The sequence below is a fragment of the Temnothorax curvispinosus genome, unplaced genomic scaffold (assembly GCF_003070985.1).
Source record: "Temnothorax curvispinosus isolate PA1 unplaced genomic scaffold, ASM307098v1 QBEX01004860.1, whole genome shotgun sequence".
Taxonomy (NCBI): domain Eukaryota; kingdom Metazoa; phylum Arthropoda; class Insecta; order Hymenoptera; family Formicidae; genus Temnothorax; species Temnothorax curvispinosus.
Genome location: NW_020214640.1, coordinates 457,987 through 475,660, shown reverse-complemented (window position 1 = coordinate 475,660; position 17,674 = coordinate 457,987). Strand labels below are relative to the sequence as shown.

Genomic DNA, 17,674 nt, shown 5'->3' with positions numbered 1-17,674 from the left:
GAGAGAGAGAGAGAGAGAGAGAGAGAGAGAGAGAGAGAGAGAGAGAAAGAGAGCAATCGCAGTAGCGGTAATGTGTCGCCTACGGCAGTATGTAGTGTCAACTTATAAGTTCATGCCACGAAAAAAAGCCAGTCATTCAGTATCTCGACCTTCATTTTGTACTCTCGAAAAGTCATTTTCTTAGCATCTGACAGAGGAAGCGACGAAGTTTTAAAGAGCGAAGACACGGCAACGAGAGGTTTAGAATAGTCAATCTGGCAAATGTTTCGCGTACAATAATAAAAAATGTGGTATGTTTAATAAAATTCAGTGGTCTTATTACAGGTTGAAACGTTTTGACATTTCATTATTCATTTTTATTCAGACGATAATACATATTTAGCACTAACAACTAGCTTGGTTCATTAGCCCATTTTATTTCCTCTGTTATAAAATTCAATATTTATAATCTCTTCACTAAAATATTTTTTAATTTAATTTAATTTAATTTTTGTTTAAATTTTTATTTATTAATTAATATTAATATTAATTAAATTAGCTTTAAATGATTTAATTTCAAAAGTCATGCTTCGCGGACTTACGTTGTAATTAATTAATGATAAATTATAAGTAAAATGTTATACGCTAAATAAACAAGATACATTTTCAATTATATTAACATACGTTTCTCTCATATCTGCAGTATTTCATATTCAGTATAAGCTATTACTTTATTATATTGTATTGTCATATATTTTACGATATTATCGTGTTAAATCTTTTTGCATTGCTGTTGCCCATGCATTGGTCTTTCAATTCTTTCATATTCATTTTGCGATTGATACTTTATGTGTGAAGATCTTTTCGCTATGTATGTACAAATACTTAATCGCATGATACAGATAACGAGATATTGCCAATATCATTTACACGTATTGCAATTCGATAATTTATGTCCTATTATTTTCATTAACGCCAGCATTATATGGTTTATAACGTTTCCGCTAGTGACGATATCATAGGATATAATCTTGTGACTCGGCAAAACTTTGCCAATGATGTACGGAACAAAAAGAACGGGCTATTCTTTAACTTGGGAAAGTAACATTTCTCAAAAGCCAGGCCCTCCTTCAACGAACGGGGTAGGCGCGCTAGACACGTACCCTTCCCTCCTCTCGGTCACTACTCGAGATGACGAACGGCGTCGGCCATAAAAAACCAATTTCAGGATCAGCTGCGTCTAGGACAAGTGATTACCGGGTCCGGTTGCAATTCGTCGAAAAGATTTGAGAAAGAGTGTGTGGGAAAGTGCCGCGATCTATCGATGTTCCATTATTCCCGTGGGGTATATGGACCTCGCATAGATCTCTTCCTCCGCCTTCCACCACTTTCCGTTCTCACTCCTTTTCCTGTTTCCCTTAGCGATACGTGACCAGAGAGAAAGAAGCCCCTTCCACGTTTCTAAGCTATAAGAAAGCGAAGTAACTCCACTAAAAATCAGTCTTAGCGCCTTACAAATTAATATATAGCTGCAGGATGGCTCACTTAGGTGATCGATCGTCGATCGTCTATTAAATTTATTCATCTCAGTAAAAATGCGAAAACGAAGACGATATATATAGGTACTCTATAGCGTTTGCAACTACAATACAATGAATATATACATCCTTTATATTCCCACATATGTCTCCCTCCATCACGCAGAAAAAGAAAATTTTTTCTATTTTTACGAGAAAAAAAAGTCCTCTGCAATCGATCGAAAGTTATCACGTTCTAGAATTGATCGGATCAGAAGAAGCTCAAACGTGAGTTGCGAAGCAGAAAATACTATCCTAATAAAATCATTACATTCTTCAACAATTTGAAATGTGAGAAAATCTTATTTCACGTGAAGTATATAAGGAGAAAACATAGTTTGTTATAAATGTGTAAAGATCATACGCCTTTTCATCTAGCTTCTGTTATAGTAAAAAGTAATTTATCACTAAAAATGATCTACACCAATAATCCTTAAATTCATATACTACTCATACGCGTAATAATTTGTTGATACAGTAATATACTTGGTAAATAATAGGATTTTAAAAGATTTAAGATTTATAGAAAAGAAAAATCACTTTCAATGTTGCAAAAAATTATTAAAATAATAAATATTTATAACAAAAAACTATTTTATTTAATAATAATTTTTATAAGCAAATTAATGTTCTTTTAAGTAGAATGTTTATTCTTGATAAAATTTCAGAGAGAAAAATATATAAAAATATCTTGTATCATTGAAAAAAAATACCAAGTATATGAATAGTGTATAAATTTTGAGAATATTGTAATTCAACCACCCCACGTACGCAAGCAAAATTGTTTTGGATAGTCACAATAATCATCAAGTAAATGCCGCTCGCCTCATCTTATTTGTCTTACTTTCGCCTTGAAAAGTACGTGACCAGAATACACCGCTTCCAATTTCGTTTGAATAGCGAATGGGAAAGACCACGTTCCGTGTCGTATCATACAATTACAAAATTATCCATGCATTGTTATGAGTGTATTTAGCATATTTAATAATTGTGGAGCGTTCTTATAATTACTGTGATTCTTTTCTCCTACTATATTGAAGCGTATAAAAAGTTATGTGATATTTGTCTACACAAACGTGTATATTAGAACGCGTAGGATATAAAAGAAAATGTGATAAAAGATAGAATAGGTTTTGAGTAATACGGTGAAGTATATACAAATGTATTTTTACGATAGTATCTGAGTATAATAATTTATAATAAATATTAATGAGAATAGTAATCTAGACACATAGTTTTCCAAATAAATGAATAATTAACTAAGGACCCTCGATACGGAAATTAACAAGTAATAAGCAAAAAAGTTGGACTTTAAAAGTGTAACGCGCAAGTTAATGATGTATAATTATGTATCTTATTAGTAGTTAAAGGTTGATGTAACATTAACTTGCGCACTGTTAACCCCGTTACACTTTCAAAGCTCAACTTTTTTGCTTGTTATTTGTTAATTTCATATTTTTTTGTTAAAAATACAAAACTAATTATTTTAATTAAAAAGTACGCGAAGCTTTTTCAACAGAGTAAAACTTCCTGTTGCAAACATATGGAAAATGTCTATAATGGGAAGAACTAAATTTAATCAGATTGATTCAAATCGACATTGTGTCAATTGATCGTCACTAATTTTCTATCACATTAGCCACTTATGCCCGGCAACAAAAGGATATCTTTAGCTCGACCATTAAGTGATCAAAATCGGGAGAGACCACGCTGAAAATCAGTTCGCCCCATTAATCCGTCATTCGCGTATCCGCGCTCATCGCCATTAATCCCGTATATAGTACGCGCGATTTCAAGTGTATGCACCCGAAGCCCAGAGCCTATACAGCCAGATGTATATACGCATCCAGTCAGAGAGAACCGCGCTCTCCCGTTTTACGAGCGGCTCACGTCTGCCGTTCTGTTGTTAATGCTCTATGAACGGACGTTGATACACAAGCATACCGAACGAAATCAGAGAGAGAGGAAGATAGATGAATAGATAGACAGATGACTAGATGGATAGATAAATGGATAGATAGGTGGAGAGAGAGAGAGATAAAGATAGAGAACAGCAATCGCCCGTATGGATGCGTATACAGGATTGTTCAGAGACGGCGGTCGTGGGACGAAATATGACGTTGTTCAAAACGGAGCAGGGAGAACTGTGTTTACGATCAGCGACACGGCGGTGGCTGGCAGCAAAAACAGATAGTACGGGGATTTACAAAGGCCGAATAGGCGTCCGGAGAACAGATAATACGCGGGAGATAAGACTATAGCGAGGATGTCACCATATGTAATGAATGTTTTGGCGCAAGAACGTTGTAACGTCCTCTTGGTAATGTTTTCGTCGTTAATTACCCGTGTATTAAATATGTAATTACACAATGGTAAATAATTGACAAAAATCAGCTGTATAAAGATTATAGATTAAAGTTAAATAATAAATAGCGAAGGAGAAGATAGCGAAGTTAATCCTGATACATATTGTTTTATTCGATATTGTATTGTAGTGCATCTCGCAATTACTAATAATAATTTCAAACAAATTGTTGTTCGATATTTGCTGTCTGTCAATATGTCACAATTTTGCGACGATGAAACTTTCGCTAAAATGTCATCCCATTGATGACATGCTTAACATAAATAATTAACTAGAACGGCTCGATGTAGCGCGGTATAAAAACCTTTTAAGTCTGACGTTACTGAATAGCGCCGAGCTGCGCGCGCGCGGCATGCAAACACGTCAGAGATCCGTAACCGTGAAAGCTCGATTCTCGATAATGGCAATAATCGTCGGCGGCCGTTTTAGAAGAAGACAATGCCTGTCATGTCGGCACTCGTACGTCGCCAACGTACAAGTGAAAGCTGCGTAAATGCAATGCGCTCGTTTCTCGCCTCGAAAGCTTCCCGTATGCATATATATATATACGGCCGGAGGTTCCGTCGAGTACGATTGATCCGTCGAGTGGATCCGTGCTGAGCGACGATAGCGAAAATTCCTCATTGACTCCCATCGGGAACGAGTCCTGAAAACTCGGCTAAAATTGGATTCCGTCGACTTCGCGAAATCTTCGGGAAACGTATCAATTTGAAGTCGCGATCGGAATATCACGTGCGAGCCTCATTCAGGATTTCTTCTCCGCGAACTTACCGAACTATCGATATCGGATAGTATGAACGAGAGACCTCTCGACTGGTATTAACTGAATGAAAACTTCACGCAGGTCAACGAGATTAAAGAAGCTAATCAATATATAGTTTTATTTTAAAAATATAGAACTCTAGCAGAAAGCTGATTTGTCGCTCGAGTATACGCAGCTTTGTCTTAAAATCTATGAGCCCTTCGTAAATCTGTTCTCTTACGAAGGAACAAGACTTGAGCACTGGTATGTACTGGATTTTTAGCTGCCTTGTTAGAAATTGGTATCGATATGTCATGGTAGCTTGGCATCCTGCTTGCGGAACGGGTTTGGGGCTTCTTCAATTTACGGAAGTAGCGTCGCTGTAATACGTTGCTGGGCTAAAAGTGGAGCAAAGCATGATGGTGTCGGACCAATGCCAGCCAAGGTAAGGATAGATACTTGGAAGGAAGATAGAAGGACGCGGGTCACAGGGATACTCGAAATCCATTCGTTTTTACGATCGAACTGTTGCCCCAAGTCTCGTCACCGTCGTTGTAAAGCTATATTTCTAACGATTTAAGAGAAATGAAGAGAATTTGGGATAGAAATCATAAAATTATTTTACACGATTTTCTATTTTGTTCTAAGCTAATGTCATTATCCGTTAGACAAGATTTAATTGCGTTAACTTCAGAAAACTCACTATACTGCGATAGGGTATAAATTTACTCCTGCTGTTATTTTATTGATATTCTATTAATTTAGCAATTTAGCTACTAACTGCAAGTGCTCTTTAAAGATTCATTTTGCAAAATTTAGTAAAATTAAATATAAGTATATAGATGATATATTATATATTATATTTTACACTTGAAATAGTACAATATAAATAAAACTATGTATAATTATATAATTATATATAGTAAATAAGTAATTTTATATGTACATTTTATTTTTAGCTATTGTAACGTTTTAACTATTTTGCTCACGTTTATCCTCATTTATAAAAGTCTCGGGTAATTGCTAAATCATCAGTACCTCGCTAGATGTTATTAAAGAGTTGTTCTCATTCGCGTTTATAAAATATTTGTACAGCGATAATAAGATATTGGTATATTATGTAGATAAGGCGGTTGTCATTAGAATTATCGTTATCGTACAATTATATTATAGAATCATTATGAGTGTATGTGTTCGAATCTAATCGATTTATGCCCGACTGCATATCGCTACGTATTTGTATCATAATCGAAAACTGAAATTGTATATAGTTTTATTTACTATCCATATCTTTCTTTCGATAAGACGGTAATAAACAGATTCCTCAATAATTATCTATGACAGCAATTATTACGTAACATATAATGTATACTCTGTATTAAGTATTAGATCCGATGATGATTATTTGCATGTAATAACCATAAATAATCAGCTTTACTGCAGGCAATCATGGAAAATTTAGCAGTTATCGTTAATCATTATGCACATATTACTAATTACTTCAATAATGACGTAAATATATTGCGTAGTTCGTGAAACAACGTATAATAGACTTAATATTTGGTAATATAATATACATTGTATTTCATCACACTGATAAAGTTGCATGGCACAATATATATAACAGTATACGATATTAATAAACCGTTTAAAAATGATTAGCCCGACAAACAATATATAAAGTCCACTTTACACGATCTACAATTCTCGGATTTCAAAATAGAATTCTATTTGTTATCCTATATATACACTACCGTTCAAAAGTTTGGAAGCTCTACTTTAGTTTCTTAAGAAAAACAAAACAGTGGTGCTAATACTTTCAAACAAAAACGTTATATGAGAAACTTTACTTATCTGTTTTAACACAGTATTATTTGTTTCTAATTATTTTCCAAGGAAATATTTCATTTAAAGAATTTTACCGAGTGAACATGCTATGCCATTGTTCTATTACAAAGAAAAAACAAGTTTTCATGGTTTGAGTAAAATATAATAAATATTAAAATATCAATTATTATATTTTGCTCAAACCATGAAAACTTGTTCTTTCTTCTAATTCTAGAAACTAGGACTAATTCTTAAACAGAACCATAAGAGAGATTATCGCTACGATGGCGCGGGAAAAAGTGCCACAAGTTGCAATTATCTAAATACAGTGTGCAACGTCGACCTCGATAAAGCGCGAAGTGATAACGACAGGAAATGTTTGTGCACTTCTCGTAGGTGTCATCACTAGTGAGGCGCGCCCATTCCGAGCCAGGTGGCTGCATTGCACATGCTGTCGACACATCGAGGGCTGTTATAGTCATTAGAAGATAAGTGTCTCGTTCTGTCGGTATCGATCGTCGCCGGCCAGCGTATGCTACGTTTCTCGTTATGGGAAGTGAGGAACAAATAGGGGGCCATTAAAATGGCTTTCCCCTACGCGTGTTACCACGCGCGCCAAGCTTTCAGGCATATTACTCTCCTTAACTCAGGCGACCGTCGTGCAATTACGCGTCAATCCTGCACGATGGACTTGATGGAGCGATGATCTCGCGTAATATAAGTTTATGTAAAATTTTTGTCGAACCACGGTGCAATAGCCCAAGTAGCTCGAAATAATAAATAATAATATGTTACATCGATATTTTTTCATAACTGTTTTTTTTCCTTCTATATAGATATTTATGTATAGATGTTACGTAATTAGCAATCTTTCGTTAAATTAATTTAAATTAAATTCGGAACCATAAAAAAGATCTTTGGAAATGCAGCATAAAGAATGTGCGGTTCATGATACGATCATATTAATGTGGATCACATTTGCGTCAAAAGTAATTACACATGTCATATTATATAAATGTAACATTTTTAACTCATTAAATTAGACGCAGGTCGCCTAACATCTTGCGAATAGCTTTATGACATCTTACGGAAATATACGCGCGAACAGGATTTACTTCCAAGATTTAATTCCTTTCCGTTCGCCCCGCAATTCCATCATCTTTTATCTCCAGTGACCGGAGCGCGCGCGGTTAGACGAAAATGGTTATCCGCAAACTTTCTACTTAAAGCAATATTCCAAAGATCGCAAAAATCTCAACCATTAGAGAGTTCCGCGAGTCGAGTTTCTTTTTTTGAAGTCGTCAACTTTCGGGACGGAGGATGAGACGTATGAAACGAAAGATGCTCAATAGAAATCTTTTGTGCGAGACAATAGACAATGCATGTGGATACGCATAAAGGGGAATACCTTTAAGGCCGGAGAAGAAAAGTGGCTTAGTCTATTGAGATGGAGCGTTATGTGAGCTGCAAATAGCTCCTCGTGGACCGAAGTGTTTCCTTCTCGAGCATCTTCGACGTTTATCCCAGCGGTATTGCGTTTATTTTCCAATTTAGGTCAATTTGCGGCAGGCATCGATGTCTGCCTCGGCGTACCGATATAACGTGTCTTGACGCATATATTATGTTACTAACTGACGACCGTCTAACAATGTTGTAGTTTTGAAAAATTGCCACTGGGAGTTGGTGCGACACGTAATTTAACGCATGAAGTCGCCGACGTTGACTCACTTCCTTCCTTCCTCTCCCACCCGTTTATAACGAGATAAAATTCTATCTTGCGGGTACAAAATTTTATCTCGGCGTTTGGGCATGTATCGCGTTAACAGGAAAACATGACGCGATAAATTCATATAGATAGTGTGATCGCTATATTATTCACTGATAACGATTAGGAAAACGAATTAATTGTTATTTATATTTTGTAATTAAGCCATTAATAATTGACTTCATGAAATCGTACTAACATCACTTATAATAATCGGAAAAAAATTATTTTATAGTATCTGTTTCTCCGCGTTTTGATGAGAAGATCATATATCCGATCGATTATGCCCTCCACTGAATTCAAGTAAATTGATATAACGTCACGTAACGACTATATGTATAAATGACGTTCTGATTTTACATCCAATTTAACACAATTATATTTAAAAAATTGTTAACATAGTAATTAATGCGGGACAATCAATGTAATTGCATTATTTCGTTATCACTTTCCCGATTAACAATGCAGCACCGAACAACACCGTTTATTCGATAATTTTCGTTTTGTTAACACCGTTTTACGACTTAATAATAATCAACGAACGCAGAGGTGTCTGGCAAACTAATACACATTTTTCAATTTATTACATGAGAAATTCATTATATGACTGTAGCATTTCGCGCTTAATTAAATTCCGCGAATGGGCAAACGTGACGGTTCGCGCAAAAAATTTGTCCGCTTCCGAATGAACGATTAGAACTCGATAGGCGCGTGCTCTCGAATTATTATATAAAGTTTTCTCGTGAATTTTCTGCAAACTGCTTTTTTATTCGCGCTCTGCTGAGAAGCGAGATGCGGAATGTCTACAATCATCCGCATGGAGCGTATCATCTCATGTGCGAGCCTCACGTATATGCGTGTGCGCGTGCACATAATATATGTATATACATATATACACGGAAATACATAAACGAAAACGCGCATATATCTGTACGTATTCACGAGGACCGTCTTCTCGTCGTAAATCTCGCTGCGAAATCATAATGCAGAAAATGCACCGGGAGGATTACGATCTTATTTGTCGCGCACGAAAGCAGTTCGTAAGTTTGAAAGAGAGAAGGGTTCCTCGTAAACCTTTGAAATTACCGTCTACCGTTCGGTTGTGTCTACGGTGTTTTATCGTCTGAAGCAAGAATAAAATGACGAAGGAAAGAGAAACGCGTATGTTTTCACCGGATGCGAAGGGCGCATATATTTCCGAGTGATCAAATTCGAATTAAAGATTTCATGTGAGTATGAATCGAGCGTGGTTAAATTTGGAACTCTTGAAAGATCGTCAACGCGCTTTCTTATCGTTGCGGAGTAACGGCAAATATTTTACATGATTTCCACAGTTATTCCATGAATAGCTTTTAATTACCGCCGGGTAGCGTGAATTTGATATGAAAACTTAATCTGCTGGCATTACTAATCCTCTAATTTAAGAATTCATTCGTTAGGATCGTACTGGACATTTTCTCTAGCGCTTAAAATACCAATGTCCAAAAACAGTAATCGAAGAATTCCTATTAGGAGCAAGAAACTTAAATGAATATTTATCCACTCTGTTAAATCCACTATTAGTTAAAATACTTAATTATGTAATAAAATTTAATAAATTAGACCTGTTAATTATAACCGCTAAAACGGAGACATTTCTAATACCTCTTTCAAGTCTATTTTATTGCATCAAAATATATACTGCTTCACGTTATAAGATTTATTAGAATATCTGATTTGTTTAAACCTGCTACTTATTTCTGAAAATACAAAATATGTGATGCCGACGTAGTCGTCAAAATGCTAACATGCTTACATTTAATACAGAAACGAAAACGAAGGCACGGGCAATATCGCTCCTAAGGGCGCCGTCTAGATCGAGGGTTTATTGCCGCACGAAAATCTCGAGGCGGCAATCTCGAGATCGGCGCCCTTTATCACGTGAGCTTTTTGACAAAGTCCCGCAGAAAGGCGCTCCGTTTTAGCTAGTGGCGTGGCTCGCGGTGAAAACGTGACGTGAATTCGCGACCGGGGCGTCGCGCGGGGGCGCTCGTTCGTTCCGCTCATGTTTGCCAATTAAGATGGAAACCGGTAATTGGCGGGTCATCGATTGATTACGCAGCGACCGAATTAAACAAAGGGCCTCGTCCCTTTGCGCGAACATATATGTGCAGGCGTGTTTGCGCCGCTAGTGACCGACGAAAATCTGCGCCACACAGATCACCGGTTGACGGCATATTGACGAGAAAATAAGACGTTAATGTGGGAGAATTTGTGTAATATTATTATCGCTAGCGCATTCGCGATAAGTATACATATAGCAATGTTCCTTTGTTAGTAGTAGATTGCCATTAACTTGCTATTATCTCCTTTTGCGCACTTAATTAAATCGATCCCTGCAGAAAACGACATTAAGTAATTTCTTTATACAACAGAGAAATTATTTCTATTCTGAAGAAACGTTTTGTGTCAAACTTTAAAATAATATTTTTTAAGATAACAAACCGTCGGCTCTTTAGAATCCGAGTATAAATTCTAGACTTTAAGCCATAGCCTCGTGGGGACTTATGCTATAAAATAAGCCTATTGTGAGAGAAGTAGTGCTATGCGATTAAATTATGTTGTGCCGTGGATTTACCACGTATAGTCATGCAGCTGAGTTCGTACTTAAAGTTGAGGTAATTAATAGTTAGGCAGAAGTGTTTATTGATTTTATTGATTTGGTGGTTGCTTTGCTTAATTTTGGTAACTCTAAAGCGAAGTACGAACAGCTTCTTACATATTGCACTTCTCTGTTATTTTTAGAATTATATTAATAATAAGTGATAAAAATGTGATATAAACATGATTTATGGGTGCATAATGAAGCAAAAACTAGTCACGCATACGCGATATTAACGCTGGACAAGAATACAAATCTATATATTTGAGGTCACTTTTCTGCCTGTCATTGCTTATTAGCTCATAAATTTATAGCAAAAGATTTATGAACCGCGCGCTCGTTAAACAAAAATGAAAACACTTTGTGTCATAATTACAAATAAATGATAATAAAAAAGATCCATATTCGTTGCATTTATGTACTAGTTTGTAAAAACTTAAAATTTATATTTTCAGGTCAATGATTTCATTCGGCATTAGAATAAAACAAGAATTATCCACGTTTAATGCTAAACATGCAGATAATAAGTCTCTTTAAGTCAATTAATCTGTTTATCAATTAAAGTATTTCATAGTCTATTTTATCTATTCGTTATTACGTCGATTTACGTATTAGGTTGAAATCAATTGTACAACTTTATCTGTCTTTCAATACTACTAAACGTAGAAATAACATTTTCAGTTGTAATCGAAAATAAATATCGCGATACCAAAATGCCAGTGCGAACAACGTTACCGCCATCATTTGGCTTCATAACTTGACTGTACTTTCTTCAGTTTGTTGATATTCCGAAAAAAGTGTATTACACATCTGCACTTGGCACAACAATAGCCCAGGCTCGCAATGCATGTGAGCCGAGGATTATTGTCCTGATGCCAAATGCAGGTGCCATGCGACAGGAACCTTTCGTTCTCGCGCATTTCGCGGCTACCGCGATTCGGCGATGAGATACGATCGACCTCGTCAACGTGATAACAAGCCTGCAATCGTTTTCGTCGGCACTTAAAGAGCCGCGGGTCGTTCAATATTCGCATCCAATAGGAAGTAGGGCAGGGTTGAAACGCCGCTTATACGATCACGATTACCGTGTGCTCGTCCAGAGTTGTTGCGGGCTAGTTTAGCACGTTAACTGTCGGTAGAAGCTACATGCAACTCGCTTGTTTCCGTTTAATGCGCCTTGAGATGCAACGCCCGGGCCGGGCACCACGTATGCCATACAATGCCCGCTGCGAGCATCACGGTCGCGGTTGTGTACTTCCACATATCACGTGTACCAAGCGACGAAAGATCATTTATTCTCGTGAAAAGATGATGCACTGAAGATTTATTTCCGCCCACCATCACGAACATTTATTATTTTATATGGTAAGAGAAGGTATAAGTGCGTATATGAAGCAAATGTATATAGACGAACGTATAGAATAGTAATATGCGTTCGTGTGTTTACGATATATACAGTTTTTAATATTTTATAATTTTATATTGTAAGTGGTTTATGCAATATAATTTGAAATTTTTTGAGTGAATCGTATTAGTTATATAAAATTTGGAAAACAATAAAGAGTAATTATAAGATATTCGAAAAACAATTTCCAAAAATTATGTTGAAAAAAATTAATAAAATACGTTTGTCTATTATTCCATTACTATTCTCTTCTATTAAATTAGATATACCTATTCTAATAAATCGGTGATATATATGATGCTATTTATCACATAGTATATTTATTGTTATGTAATATGTTATATAATATTTTATGTTATAGTAAAGTTATATAGCTGCGGGTATACTTGGTTCTTGATAATAATAATTTATAAAGATTGAAACAACTCTCAATATACTTCATGATATACGTCCTTCATACATGCGTTTGCTGCCAGAATTATATTATTTAACAATAGAACAAATTTATCTTTCGCCAGCACAAAATTATTTTATAATCTCATACAGTATATCTATTATCGCCAAACGTTTAACCGCGGGACATTAAAGGATTACGAACATGATTCTTCTCAATCGGCTTTGTGAGAGATTCGAGCTTACTCTTTTACCAAAGTATGTCTATCCGATCCGCTTACACGCTCTTTTTATCTTAATTGCATCTAATTGGTGGTGGTTTAGATTTGGGTTAATTATTCATTTAAAAAGGGGTTCACGAATTGCTTTAGAAGTTATACACGATTTGAACTTTGACATATATATTTCTGTATCTCATAGTTAATGGAAAAATATTTTATTTTGTCAAAAGATTCTGGCAATTGACTTATTTCTGTCAGTAACTTTGCGAACAATTTCCGTGTACCGGATATTAATTCCAGGTATTTGCTAAAATTTATTTGGGAATATGTGTGTGTGTGTTGCTGTTTTCATATGAGAAGAAGCTCTTGGCGTATCCCAGAGTAAGGTATCGTAGAGTAGGGTATCTCAGAGTAGCAGAGGAATTTGCGAAGTAAAAAAAGACACTCGAAAGGCTTCGGGTTCCTAAGACTTTAGAGAGATCGGAACGCGATGCTCTCGTACGACATAAGCGGGAAAAATAGGATAATGCACAGCGAAGTTCAGAGGAATAAAAAGACGCGGAAGAATCGCGCCTCTTTTGAAGATGGAGAAGCGAAGAAAACTTTTAGCGTGTCGATAACCGGCAGATAAGGACGGAACATCGAAATTTATGGCGTGGCAAGATATAGTAACACTCACGAATCCGCGGCGTATGATGCCGTTCAGGAAGATAGAGAGTCGGCGAAGACCGAGATGACCCTGTTTACGAAAACATTACACATTCTTTCCCCGGTAAGACACGTGGACTCACCCTCGACGTCTGGAATTTATTTCCCTGGCCATTCCACTTGTGTTTCTGGTTATTATTGTCTAAGATTATGGATGTTGACACGTCCGCCTCGGTTTACGCATCCATCGACTGACTGGAGGCGTCGCGTAAGGTTCTCACGGATCACGGGTATAACTGTTTAAATGCGTTGTTGTCAGAATATAGTCGCGTTTGAATGCATCACTGCGATCTATCGCAAACACGTAGCGCGAAGTGCAACGAGCTGTCTGAACGCCCGGCCGGCTGGAATATAAAGCAGCCTAGCTAGCCATCGCTACCGCCGTAAATGGCGACGGTTATTGCTACTTTCCTGCTATCATGCCACTATGATTTGTTTGGGCATGGTACTCTAGGCCAGAAGCGAACGAAAATTTTCTGGCTAGTAGCTCGTGCTACGCGCGATCGACGACTACGCCATGCGAATTATATTTCGCGTGTGAGATAGCATCGCATTTAAAATTTGAATGTGGCAATGATTTGAATGCGTTACTTATCTTTTTCTATAAATAAAAAAGTAAAAATCGAATGTAAAATGTATGCCATGCAGAGAAGCTCGTCACACTATTGGACTTAATCGTTGAATAAAATTTCTCTTATCGATACATTAATTAATCAATTTCAGGAATACCTGTGATATATCAATAATTCAGGCAAAAGATACGATTGCATTTTACGATTAATTTGAAAAAAAAAAATTGGAGCTTTATCGATCTTTAATATATATTCTAAATGCACTTATAAAAGAGAGCAAAGAAGGACATTAAGTACGAATTATTCATCTCATTTAGTATGAAAGTGTCGCATATTCAATATCCTGTCTTCTGGTTAGTCTGATGAACGATAGTCCTTAATCGATTATTTGCTATAGCAAAATTCGCATAAATTTGAATCGCACCGCAGCTGGCCGCAACAGGAAACGTTCTCTGGGAATATTCGTTATCATTATCAGATCGCGCCATGATATTTTACGACTTCTATCGTGCGGAGCATGTACGTCGTATTTATCGGTTTAGTATGAATTGTAAAACACATTGGCTCTCTCTCTCGGCCAACGATCGGCCATTGCTAACGCCGGCCGTTAGTAGCATTGTTACGATTCCCGGCGTTCGCGGAAATTTTTGGATGGCGAAAAATTTATCGGGCTACTTCTCGCGCGCAACGCCGTGAAAAGATTCACAGGTGTAAACGCGTGTACTAAACCATAGATGCGGAGAATATCGGGAAACGTATTACACTTTTGTGCCGGGAGTGTCTGAGCTGGTCTTGCGCAATGGTGTACACCGAAGCGGAACTTATCCGCGATCGATCGCGTCGTTGAAACTAGAGTTTAAACTATAACGGGTTGCATTGGCGACAAAAATTGAATATCAAATAATAGTCAACGTTTACATCGCTGTATAGAATTTCAAATGGCGTTAAAGTGTCAAACAGATTTTGCAATGATAATACGCATTATAGTTTATAGCTTAGAGCAATGCATATCGTATATAACTTATTCACATTACTGAATCGAATATTATTGGAACTACCGTTCCAATTACATTATGTCACAGGATACTTTTACGATGAAAGTAATAATAACAAAACAGTAGGTATTTGTCGATACAGAACAGTTATCGTTATATGTTATCGTAAAATAACATACAAACATTGTTTTTTTGTAAGTATAACTGTTAGTCTACAATAATATTCTCTACGTTTTATAGTAGAGAATGGTTAATTATCGTAGAAACAAATTTCAAAAAAATTTATTAATATCTCATAAAAATTACATTAGTATTAGTTTAAATAATGATTTCAATAGACGATCACGTTAATGAAATTGCATCACATGATTTCGATTTGCTAGCTACGGAAATTTTTCAAAAAATTTACGCTTAGGTAATACAAGCTAAACATTTGGCTACGTAATGATATTATTACGATGTCCTCTATCAGACTATAAATTTTACCAAACAATTTGCGTTCGCTATTATTTCGCAATTACCATTGCGAATGCAAAATGTTACTTTAATAAGGACTTTCCTATGGGTTCCATATGGTGTCCAACTGTTTTCTATGTTGTTTGAACAAGAGTATACATATTCACAGCTGCAGTGTCATTTGCAAATTCATGTACGACTATAAAGAAGATGTAAAGCGCAAGCGATACTAGAACGAGACAAAATTGCACTACAATACTCTCTCAGAAAGAGAGAAGCGTTAAGGAAAAATTATGACGATTGCGCACATATAGAATCGTGAAAGCGATCTACTTAATATCGATTGACAATATCTTAATATTTATATAAGCGAAAAACGCAGGACTTTTATATGAAAAGATATTTTTAATACAATACACTGGTTAATTAGAGTCTTTGTTTTACGTTTTTCCCCTTGTCCTCCCGATGTCTATATTAAAACATCTTTCATAAAAGCTTATTGTTTAATTAAGAATGTCATGAAAGATGATGATGCTTGAAAATGCACACCGAGTATTGTCATATTGTTTCTTAGCATATAAATTATTTCTGATTAAGAAAAATAATTCGAGAATATATAATAATATGGAGTTGCACTAAAAATAAAACAATTACCTACAAATATCCTTTTATTTGTTAGCATTCCTAAATCTTGATTCGCTAAAAATTTATTAGTTTGAAGTAATTAAAAAATTATTAAGGCATATTTTCATTAACGAAAATTTTATTATAAATTGTAGAAAGAATCTCTAGATGCAAAATAATTATTCTGGAACAGCCCTCGTATGTATAAACCTACATACCTATGTGCGGTACTTTGTACGCGTCGTGACTCGAATGGCCGTTAGCCGTCATCTGTTAAGAACACGTAAAGGAGCCGCAGGAACAAGCAATTTATCACTACAGTCATTCGTAACGAGGCTAGCTGATATGCTAATAGAATGATAAGTTAAGAGAACATACCGTCCAACCTCCCACTGCCCTCTTTACTCGTGGAAAGAGATACGTCGCGTGGTGGACGGTAATCCGCTAATGTCCAAGCAATGTGTACCGTGTGCATAGATAATTTACATATATACGCGTGAACACGCGCGCGCTCATACAGCTACGCACGATCGTGCACGGAAACCGGTAATGGCATCAATCACTTGTTACAACCAATCAACCGTACGTTTCGTTATCCCGAACCGATGTGACGCGATGCATTCCCGCCCATTTCCAGTAAATCGCATTTAATACGCGCTATATGCGCTTGCCGTGCCGTTCGAGATTGCGCCGACAGGAAATTACATCGCGGCGTTCCTCGCGTTCGCTCGCGAAGAAAGGGATGCAGCAGTGAATCCTACCCGCATGAGCTTTTCCCTGCGATTCTCATCAGCTCGAACCGTCATTTCCGCACGCGGCGCCGCTCGGGCTGCCTCGTACGCCGCTCGGGCTGCCTCTACCGACGCGACGTGCGAGCCGCTGTCACACATTCTTGATGGAACAAGACAAATTTTTGCCACTACGCTCTGCACGAACTCGGTTCGCTATTGTTCTCTGCGACGACACATCGTATTCGGTCAAACACGTGAATTTAGTTCGCCGGAGCCTGCCCGCTGTCCGCTTCGTTTCCCCCTTCGACCGCGTAATTTCTAGATAAACAAAGGATGTCGGTAAAGGCGATCAGCAAACACGGGGAATGTGTTTTTTATACCTTACAGAACCTCGCTACAGAAGCAATTTAATGAAAAACACTTCCGACTAACGCGATGACGCATATAAACGCGTGTGTGGGTATGTGTGTATATGTGCGTGAGTCAGTACATAATCACAAATATATACAAAAATCTTCAATTTCTCCGGATTTATTTCTCTTAAAGAGGGTTGGGTCAAACTTTTTTCTATTAGCTTTCATAAAAGTTCGGCGAAGCTAGGCGACCGTTTGTCAGCATGCATGATGATCAACGTTTTTGATGGCCGTCTATTTCGATGGCCTTTCATTTAGTT

The 17,674-nt window shown here is 36.8% G+C and overlaps 1 protein-coding gene across 4 annotated transcripts in view; it reads right to left on the bottom strand.

The window, feature by feature from the left end:
* LOC112454176 (zwei Ig domain protein zig-8) overlaps positions 1–17,674 on the bottom strand; it is a 267,122-nt gene that overhangs the window by 176,023 nt on the left and 73,425 nt on the right. Inside the window, exon 1 of one of the 4 annotated variants that reach the window (XM_025015415.1) lies at positions 13,707–13,928. The exons of 2 other annotated variants lie outside the window; for them this stretch is intronic. In XM_025015415.1, coding sequence (XP_024871183.1) covers positions 13,707–13,738 — 32 coding nt within the window. In that variant the 5' untranslated portion in view covers positions 13,739–13,928. Of the gene's footprint in view, positions 1–13,594; positions 13,649–13,706; positions 13,929–17,674 lie in introns of those variants that run through there. One more of the 4 variants, XM_025015420.1, reaches the window with a different exon arrangement.